The sequence below is a fragment of the Myotis davidii genome, unplaced genomic scaffold (assembly GCF_000327345.1).
Source record: "Myotis davidii unplaced genomic scaffold, ASM32734v1 scaffold150, whole genome shotgun sequence".
In the NCBI taxonomy this organism is placed as follows: domain Eukaryota; kingdom Metazoa; phylum Chordata; class Mammalia; order Chiroptera; family Vespertilionidae; genus Myotis; species Myotis davidii.
Genome location: NW_006283437.1, coordinates 1,493,064 through 1,503,563, shown reverse-complemented (window position 1 = coordinate 1,503,563; position 10,500 = coordinate 1,493,064). Strand labels below are relative to the sequence as shown.

The 10,500-nt window shown below is 48.3% G+C and overlaps 1 protein-coding gene across 1 annotated transcript in view; it reads right to left on the bottom strand.

Annotated features, from left to right (window-relative positions):
* Positions 1-10,500, bottom strand: part of GGA2 (golgi-associated, gamma adaptin ear containing, ARF binding protein 2) — a 57,648-nt gene that overhangs the window by 32,148 nt on the left and 15,000 nt on the right. The window contains exons 9-14 of the mRNA XM_015564062.1: positions 9,313-9,394; positions 5,316-5,441; positions 4,464-4,586; positions 4,152-4,180; positions 3,692-3,822; positions 1,816-1,973 (exon numbers count right to left, since the gene is read on the bottom strand). Of these exons, the coding sequence (XP_015419548.1) occupies positions 1,816-1,973; positions 3,692-3,822; positions 4,152-4,180; positions 4,464-4,586; positions 5,316-5,441; positions 9,313-9,394 (649 nt within the window). The remainder of the gene's footprint in view (positions 1-1,815; positions 1,974-3,691; positions 3,823-4,151; positions 4,181-4,463; positions 4,587-5,315; positions 5,442-9,312; positions 9,395-10,500) is intronic.

Below are 10,500 nucleotides of genomic sequence, written 5' to 3'. Positions count from 1 at the left end.
CTGTTTGGGGCTGTTTATATATAAAGCTGCTATAAACATATTCTAAAAATCCTTTTCAAACTTACATTTGGGATTGCTGGGTTAATGGTTAGTAAATGCTTAACTTCCTATCTAATAATAGACAAACATGGTAATTGACCATACCTTCACTACACCTCCCACTGGCTAATCAGTGTGATATGCAAATTAACCACCAACAAAGATGGTGGCTAATTTGCATACTGCAGGCAGGGCGGGCCAGTGTGAGCTGCCATCCGGCCCTCGTGTGCCGCCTAAGCCCCGCCCCCTGCTGGGAGCCCCCATGAGTGGTCCTGGGCAGCGGGGCTTGGCAGAGTGAACAGCGAACGAGCCGCCTAAGCCCTGTCCCCAGCCGGGACCCCTGTCTGAGGCCCTGGGCAGTGGGGCTTGGAGGCACCAATGAGCCACCTAAGCCCCGCGGGACCCGTGTGCGGCCCTGGGCGGGCGTGGCTTGGCAGTGCGATCGACCAGAGGAAGCCCTATTCTTGCAGGAATCTTCCTGCAATGGGCTTCTAGTGTGTGTGTGTATGTATATATATATATACATACATACACACATATACATACACACACACACACACAGATAAAACAAGAAAGTACATTAAGATTTTAACAAAACTTCCATTTCTGAGTGATAATGGTACAGATGATTTTAATTTTCTGGTTTATTCTATCTTTTCTAAAACTTCTATATTGAAAATATATGTTTTTGCTTTTAATTTTAGTTTTTACTTTGTTTTGTAATAATTTGAGTTTTTTTAATTGAGTTTTTTAGAGAGGGAGGGAGAGGGAGAGAAGGAGAGAAAGAAATAAACATCACCTTGTTGTTTCACTTATTTATGCATTCAGTGGTTGATTCTTGTACCTGCCCTGACTGGTGGTTCGAACCCACAACCTTGGCAGATCAGGACTATGTTCTAACCAACTGAGCTACCTGACCAGGACATAATAATTTCAGATTTATAAAAAGTGGTAAAGCTAACTAAAAATTCCCATATACCTTTCACTCAGCTTGCTCAAATGTTAATGTTTTATAAAACCACAGTACAATTATCAAAACCAGGCAACTAACATTGAAGATAGATTGTTTTTAAATCAAAATTTAACAGAGTAACTGTGCAAAGGGCCCCACAGCTCACTGACTGTGTAACTCCTCTGCCTGGTCCCAAGGCTCCCTGCAGGCTGACCTCACCACGGCCACGGCCGGGCCTGTGCCGGAGAAGGGGGCCAGGCCTCAGATCTAAAGCTCAGGGGTTTCCGGCTCACATACCAGTGCTGCCCACAGGCAGTCACCTTACTTAGTGGCCTGCAGTTTCCTTTGTAAGGGGTAAAGATACTAATCTACTCCCTGCCTTATAGAGCAGCGGTTGCCAACCTTTCGGGCCTCACAGACGACCAGTAATCCGCGGACCACTGGTTGGCGACCGCTGTTAGAGGATCCCTAGAAGAAGAAAATCACCAACCAATTCCTTCATTTCCTTCTCATTCCAACTCTTCTAAATTATTTCAAGCCACAGTGAACATTCCCTTCTTGATTCCAAATGAACAAACATCAAGTACCTAAGCAGACTCAATCCCCCTAGTTTTGTTTTGTTTTTTTTTCAATCCCCCTAGTTTTTAAATTCCACCTGCCAATCCACCCCAAGACAGAGAAATCATTAAGGAAAATATTAGCTAAGAGATGTGAAACCACCTCCTCTGCCCTGAGGCAAAACCTCTAACACTCACTTCTCAGGGAATAAAGCTGGGCATCTAATAGAAGGAAAGAAAGAAGAAAAAAGGTGAAACTGCACTTACTGGGCTTAACAGACTCCAAAGGGACAAACACTTGAGCCAGAGGTGTATTCTGAGAAGAGGAAGACGAAGCCAATGGGCCAGCCTCCCAGGACCAACCTGGAGAGGACTTAGTCCCTGGTGGCACTTCCTTGGGGATATTTTTCTGTGGAATATAATTCCTGCAAAGAAATAAAAATATATATATCAAGACAAGCAAGAATTCCAGGAATCTGTGGCTAGGCTTTCTGAAGAACAAGATAAGAGAGAGGAAAAAAGAAAAATATACGTATAGGCATATGTGAGCATGTGTGTGTGTGTTTTAGAGGTATGTGACTATTTTTTTTACACTTTATTGATTTCAGAGAGGAATAAAGAGGGGGAGATAGAAACATCAATGATGAGAGAGAATCATGGATTGGCTGCCTCCTGCATACCCCGCACTGGGGATCGCAACCCCGGACATATGCCCTGACCTCCTGGTTCATAGGTGGATGCTCAACCTCTGAGCCACACCAGTTGGGGCAGAGGTATGTGACTTTAGATAAGTAATTTAACCTAGGCCTCAGTTCTCTGAGGGTTGTTAAAATTAAATGAGCAAATGTCTGAAGAGCACTCAGTGGAATGTGTGACATAATGAGGATCCAATAAACTATTAATAAAGTAACCAACGTGGCTCTCAGGCAGCCTGACCACAGGCAGCTCAGCCAGGCTGTTTCCCACATGTGATACCCAGCGGGACGGAAGCCAGGAAGGTGGTCACAGATTCAGGCACCACTTCATTCACACTTCTTTAGGATTTTGTCCATTTGCAACACAAACTGAAAACATTTTGGAAAACTGAAGCCCAGACAGAAGTAACCCATGGAAATAAGAATGACTGGCCCCTGTGGAGTGATGAGAGAACTGGAAAGAAGCCCCGCCCACACATCCCTGCCACCAGAGCCCAATGGTCTCTCTCCACCAGGGTCATGGCACTCAGGCTGCTGAGAGAAGGCAAACTGCTAATATTTCCAGAGGCAAAGGGGCAGGGTCTCGGGAAATGTGTTCACATTCATAGCTCGGAGCGCCTCTGCTTGAGGAAACATGGACTATAACCACTGCCCCAAGTGCCTCCAAACTGGAAGCAATGGAAAGATCCACAAGAGGGAAATGATTAAATGCATGTATATGAGTATATATGAATCATATAACTATTTATATAAACTGACATGCACTCATATCAAAGATATAATGTGATATAGAAAAATCCACATTGGAGTACAGTTTATAAATTATGACCCCATTTGTGTAAAAATAAGTGACAAGAACACATTACTACATGTATAGAAAGAAAGCAAAAGAAGGAGCATTCAACATTGTCTTTAGGAGTTGATATTTGGGACTTTCTATATTAACTATTTCTCTAGTGATCAAATTTTATTTAACTTCAAGTCTATAATAATAAAAGCGTAATATGCTAATTAGACTGGACGTCCTTCCGGACCACCTTCCAGACAAAGCTGGGGCTGTGAGGGAAGCACGGGTCCAGGGTACCTGCTGGCGGCTGGAGGGAAGCCCAGGTCACGGTGCAGAGGGAAGCCAGTGTCGGCAGCCGGGGGAAGGAAGGCCTACTCTTGCACAAATTTCATGCATCGGGCCTCTAGTTATATAATAATCAGAAAAAAACAACCCTCAACCTACACACAACAAAAACATCGTTAATACTGCTGTTGCTGCTTAAACAAACCCTCTCCAGAGGCCTTGGCCAAGGGTGTCCTTTCCTCACTTGGGATGGGAGTAAAAGGAGGGGAGGGAAGCAAAGGAGCCTCCGCAGAGCGATGTCTCTGCCTGTCTTCGAGGGTCACCCCAGCCCTCATGCAAGCAGCCCTCGTCTCCCTCCCCTGCCCACACGACTCACAGGGCGCCCAAAGGTGGCTGTGGGGAGAGGAGGTCCAGCACACTCCTCTCTGCTGATGGGCTCTGAACACCGCCACCCGGCAGTGTGCCTGCAGGATTCCTCTTTTCCTTACAGCAACTCTGCCCGGCAACCTGCCAAACCAGTAAGAGCTAAGATGAGGCCAGGGTGGAATGACCACTAGCCACGGTGACACGCGGCACAGCTCTCCTGACCCACCAAAGCTCCTGCGCACCGGGCTGATTACCCTGCCTGAGGCAGGAGGGCAAGAGCAGGGCCAGGCACTACCGAAGAGGATCAGCACGAGGAGACGAGGACGTGTGCCCTGTGGGGCTGCCAAACACAGCACACCGAGGAAGAGGCTTTGGCCTCCACGTCTACAGCACCCCAAGCTACAGTAGCCCCTCCCCTAAGCAGCTTTGTCCCTCCACTCCCCTGCGGGCCCTGGGAAGAGCTTCCTTACCTTGCTGGTAACTGGAGCATCACTGATTCCTACAAGAGAGGAACAGAGGGAGATGCACACGACCACTCATCCCGACAGGAGGGAGAGCGGCACCATGTCCACCCTTTCCAGGGCACTTAGCAAGCCCAAAGCAAAGAACCCACAGGCATTCACCGCACCCACGGTGAACCTGAGACTAAGTGCCAAGAGGACCCCTCTGAGCTTCCCAGTACACCCACTTCCCTCTAAAAACAGGTCCCCAAGGGGACCCAGCCTACTCACTCCCCAGGGAGCCGGGACCATTCTTGCCTGCTCCCCAAACCACCCCCTCACCTAAGGCTGCCAGGTCCTGATGAAGCAGAGACGGTGCCCCAGGCCCAGCCTGCTCAGACTCACTGTCCTCCAGCTCCAAGTCGATCAGGCAGCTCCTCTGGCAGGCTGCTGGACTCTGCAAGACTAGAGAACGGATTGAGAAGCTCTTCAGTCAGAGCGAGAGCAAGGTCTCCACTTAAAGCCACCAGCTTCCCTCGGGCCTCCTCCCAGTCAAGACATCACAGCACCCCACCCTCAATACCCCCAGCACCTTCCACCTCAAGTGGAAGGCTTGGCAGAGAGCCTGCGTGGGGCCTGGAATGGGGAGCCAGAGGACTGCCTTCCCGCCAGCAGCCAGTCCTCCTCTGGTGGTCCATTCAGGCTGGACACAGCCAGCTGGCTCCGCCAGCTCAGAACCCCTCCGAGGTGCCTGACCACAGCCAACCAGAAACACCTGCAGGGCTTGATAAACATGCACACCCCTCGCCTAGCCCTAAGCAATCCTGACTCAGAAAGCCAAGGCCAGGGACCTAAGAATTTGCATTTTAACCAGAGTCCAGATGACTCTGATGCAGCGAGCTGGCATTGGGAACCACTCAAGATCATTTTTTGGTCTCCAGTTCCCATAAGCAAGCACACATGAGAAAAGAAGTCTACACCTGGGCGCAATCAGCCATCTGCTTCTGTGTCCAGCCAAAGCTGGGGTCCAGCCTGCCAGCCAGTCCATCACGGCCCATGCGACAGTTCTCACAGGAAAGGGAGAAGGAGAGTTTTCTCATTTCCACATCATAACCCAGGATATTCTGAGGATCTCTTTTCTGGGATTTGAGGCTGCTCCAAGCAGCAGGTACAGAGAGGCTCTCTGCACATTACCTCTGGAGTCAGGTGTGTCTCCTGCTGTGCTGGTCACCGTGTTCCCAAAGATGACACGGCCCTCCATCACCTGTTTGTACAGCAGAACTCCCTGGGTGAGGAGGTCATTTGCCTGGAGAATCTCCGCTGGAGAATGAGAGAAAAATCAGAGTCCCCAGGTTTGGCTACCAATAACCACAGTCTTTTTCCCCCCCCAATATATTTCTTTATTGATTACAGAGAGAAAAAGGGGAGGGAGAGAGAGCCATGTCAGTGATGAGCCCTAGCCAGTGTGACTCAATGGGTACAGCATTGGCCTATGAACTGAAGGGTTCCGAGTTCAATTCCGGTCAAGGGCACATGCCCAGGTTGCGGGCTTCATCCCCAGTAGAGGGCGTGCAGGAGGCAGGTGATCAATGATTCTCTATCATCATTGATGTTTCAATCTCTCTTCCTCCCTGAAATCAACCCTATATAATAAAAGGCTAATATGCAAATCAAATGAACGGTGGAATGACCGGCCGCTATGACATGCACTGACGACCAGGGGCGGACACTCAACGCAGGAGCTGCCCCCTGGTGGTTAGTACGCTCCCACAGGGGAGCGCCGCTCAGCCAGAAGCCCTGAGCCGGGCTCAAGGCTGCTGAGCGTAGTAGTGTAGCGGGAGCCTCTACTAAGGATGTCTCCGTGGGGAGCGGGCCTAAACCTGCAGCTGGACATCCCCCAAGGGCTCCCGGACTGCAAGAGGGCACAGGCTGGGCTGAGGGGACCCCGCCCCCGCCAGTGCACAAATTTCGTGCACCGGGCCTCTAGTAAAAATATATATTTTTTAAAGAGAAACATCAGTGATGAGAGTGAATCATTGATCAGCTGCCTCCTGCACACCCCACACTGAGGATGTATAGGATCAAGCCTACAACCCAGGCATGTGCCGTAACCAGGAATCGAACCATGATATCCTGGTTCATATGTCCACGCTCAACCACTGAGCTATGCCGGTCAGGCTGTAGTCCTTTTTAAGACATTCCACAAGGCAGATGTCCCATGGCTCTGCCAGATGGGGTGTTATCCCTGTCTCTCCTGATCATGTGACCAGGCCCCTCTATCAGATCCAGTCACTTAATCCCTGAACCCCTACATTTCCATTCTCATGACAGAGGAGGAACCAAATTTTTTCACTTTTCTATGCCTGTTCTGTCCAACATGATAGCCAACTGCTGAAATATGACTCCATCAACTAAGGAACTAAAACTTTATTTTAATTAATCTAAAATTAAAATAGAAAGCTGTTTTATCAATGTGAATGCGAATACTAAAAGAATTTTCTGGTACTTTATTCAGTTAGTAAAAAGCTTTTAAGTACGTAGGGAACCAACTGTTACATGAATCTCCCCTTTTAAATCTAAATATAAATCAAGCATTCCTGATGAAAATTTAATGTCCAAATTAAAATGTCCTGAAAGTGTAAAATACACCCAGATTTCAAAAACTACATGAGCCTCTCATGGTCTGGTTTACCTGTAAAAAATCGCTCCTAAGAGAGACAGACAGGAGAGCACAGGGCCAGGGGCCATGGAGGCTAAAGTGCCAGAAGGTTACCTCCCAGAAGGGACCCCCCCCCCATTGCTTCCTGCCAACAACCGGACACTGCGGGCTTCTTGAACACCACCTATGAAGTATTCTTGCTCCCCCTGCCCGACCAATTGAACCTGAATCTGATGAAACCCCCTGATCCCACTGATAAGGAATCTCAGGAACAGAGACTCATGCTAAACACCATGAGGGATGCCATCAGAAAACTGAGACCAAAAGAAACTCTGCAAATCAAAGGTCTAATTTTTCACGCAAAAAATAAGGACAGCCCTACTGGTTTGGTTCAGTGGATAGAGCACTGGCCTGCAGACTGAAGGGTCCCGGGTTTGATTCCAGTCAAGGCCACATGCCTGGGTTGTGGACTCGATCGTCCGTAGGGGGCCAATCAATGATTCTCTCTCATCACTGATGTTTCTATCTCTCTCTCCCTCTCCCTTGCTCTCTGAAATCAATAAAAAAAAATATTTTTAAAAAGGACAGAATGGAGGCTATCCATTAAAAGACAAGAAATATCAACTGCCCAGCCAGTGGGGCTCAGTAGACTGAGTGTCATTCCATGCACCAAGAGTCGCCGGATCAATTCCAGGTTGCAGGCTTGATCCCCAGTAGGGAATGTGCAGGAGGCAGCCGACCCATGCTTCTCTCTCACCAATGTCTTTATCTCTTTCTCCCTCTTCCTTCTTCTCTCTCTGAAAACAACATATTTAAAATATATATGTATATATATAGCCCTAACCCAGAGGTTCTCAATCTTCTGGCCCTTTAAATACAGTTCCTCAAGTTGTGACCCAACCATAAAATTATTTTCGTTGCTACTTCATAACTGTCATGTTGCTACTGTTATGAATCGTAATGTAAATATCTGATATGCAGGATGGTCTTAGGCAACAAACTATTTAAAAAGGAGGGGGGCAAACAGTAGCAAGAAGTACTTAAAGAGGGAAACACCAGAGAACTCTGAACACTGACTGGATATTTAATTACTCTGAAATGTTTGGAATTTGCTTCAAAATAGAATGGGGGGTGGAGAGAAAGAGTGCTACAGAAGAAACGAAATGGAAAGACTGGCCACAAGTTGGTCATTGTCAGTAGAAGAGTGCATAGGATTTATTCTACTATTCCCCTTTCTGATGTGTTTGGAGAGTTTCAATAAAAAAAAATTTTTTTTAAATATGGGTCTGTTTTTTTTATTGATTTTAGAGAGGAAGGGAGTCAGGGATAGAAACATTAATGATGAGAGAAAATCATTGACTGGCTGCCTCCTGCATGCCTCTTACTGGGGACTGAGTCCACAACCCAGACATTTGCTCTTGACCGGAATCAAACCCAGGACCTTTCTGTCTGTAGGGCAATGCTCTATCCACTGAACCAAACCAGCTAGGGCTAAAATGTTTTGGATTTTTATTGATTTCAGAGAGAGGAAGGGAGAGGGAGAGAGAGATAGAAACATCAATGATAAGAGAAAATCATTGATCAGCTACCTCCTGCACACACACCCCCTCCCGCCATGGGATCAAGCCTGCAACCTGGACATGTGCCCTGACCAGGAATCGAACCGTGACCTCCTGGTTCATGAATCGACACTCAAACACTGAGCCACACTGGCGGGGCAAACAAAATGTTGTGGGGGGTTTTTTATTTTCCAGAATGGATTTTTTTTCTTTCTTTCTTTATTGATTAAGGTATTATATATGTGTCCTTATCCCCCATTGCCCCCCTCCCCCAAATGTTTTAATACCCATGTTCAGGTACTAAAATTCTCCATTCTCCTGCCCTAGCCCATGTGGCTCAGTTGTTCGGAGCACCATCCTGTACATCAAAAGGTTGCACAGTTCAATTCCTGGTCAGAGCACATACCTAGGTTGCAGGTTTGATCCCCAGTCGGGGGGAGTACATGTAGGAAGGCAATGGAGTGATGTTTCTCACTCACACTGATGTTTCTCTCTCTCCCCCACACACTTTCCCTCTCTCTAAAATCAATAAGCATGTCCTTGGGTGAGGATTAAAAAAATTGCTCCACTCTCCCTACAACTAACTCCTTAGGTTACCTGTCCAGCCCCTGAAGGCACCCAGTTTGGGGGAACCTCCAACATGACCACTGGCAGCCACTGCTGGGCCTCTGTGGGACGTCCAGCCTTTCTTCAGGCCACCAGCACTGTCTACTCTTTCTTCTCTCACCCTCACACCCAATCTACATGGTAAATTTCCTCTTTCCATGCTTTCAGACCAGATGCTGATTTCTTGCTCAAGACTAGATTCTTCTAAAATCAGTTCTAAATCAAAATAGGTCATGCCCTTCCTGGGCCCATCACCATAAACCCGAAAGTCCATTCTGCCTGTTCCTGGCACCCCAGAGGCACAACAGGAAGGCGCACGCCTGCTTGCACCTGGGCTGCTGCCTGTGCCAAGAGAAAGAGCCGTTACCTAGTGCGTCGTCATCATCCACAGTGTCACTGGCAAGCCGGAACAGGGTGGGCCGCAGCTTCTCACACCTCTCATACACAACCTGGGGAACAGAGCTCCGCTCACCACACACCCCGGACCCGCAGGAAGGCCAGGGTGTGCGTAAGCATGGGCAGAGCCGGGCCCCAGGAGCTCTCCTCCATCAGCCCCAAATTCATGACTGCAGGTTTGAAGTGACAGGGCAGTTACAGTTTCAGAAACAGTCTGGACTACAATTGTATAAGAATTTTTTTAAATAATAATTAAAAAGGTGATAAGACTTAGGCCAACCCTGGCCAGGCAGCTCAGTTGATGAGAGTGTCATCCCAATACACCAAGGTTGCAGGTTCACCACCAACCGGTCAGGACACACACAAGAATCAACCAGTGAATATGTAAATAAGTGGAACAACAAATCGGTGTTTCTCACTCTCTCCTCCTTCCTCTCTCCCAAATCCATCAATAATGTTTTTTTAAAGACTTTAGCTCAGAAAGAAACTACAATGTAAGTGTACAACATACTCTTCTTCAAGCTCCCTTCCCCTGCTCCCCCAAGAACAGCTTGCAATGAATGACCCCCCATGGAAGCCTGTGGAGACTTCCTATCCAACTGCTGTCGGGGCCAGTATTCTCATTAGAGCAACATTCCCATGATTCCCACCACAGGTTCTCCAGAACTAAACCTCACCTCCTCACCCTACACCCAACACCACGTGGGAAAGCTCATCTCCGTCATCACAGGGAGAGTGCTCCAGACCAGCGGTCGCCAACCTTTCGACCCTCATGGACCACCAGTTGGCAACCGCTGCTCCAAACCACTTCGCCGTCCACACACTGCTGAGGGGCACACAGCTTCTGCACACCGCAAGCTCCTTCCCGGCATGGGAGCTCCACTAACACTCCAGCCCCCTCCCGGCGCTGAGGAAACAGCCCATCCAACAGGCGAGTCCGGGAGAGGAAGCAGAAGGAGCCCTTCCTTCAGCTGTGCTCTGGAGTGTGACCTGCCTCTATGGAAGCCCACAATTGCATCTGCTCCTGAAAGGACAGAACAGGACTGATAGCTGTGTCCTTAACCCCTCTTCCAAGAAAAAGCCGCAGAATGTATCAGTTACTCAGCCTGCCCTTATCTCGGCCAATGGGAAAGCAGGGGAAACTAGCCCAAGCACAAGA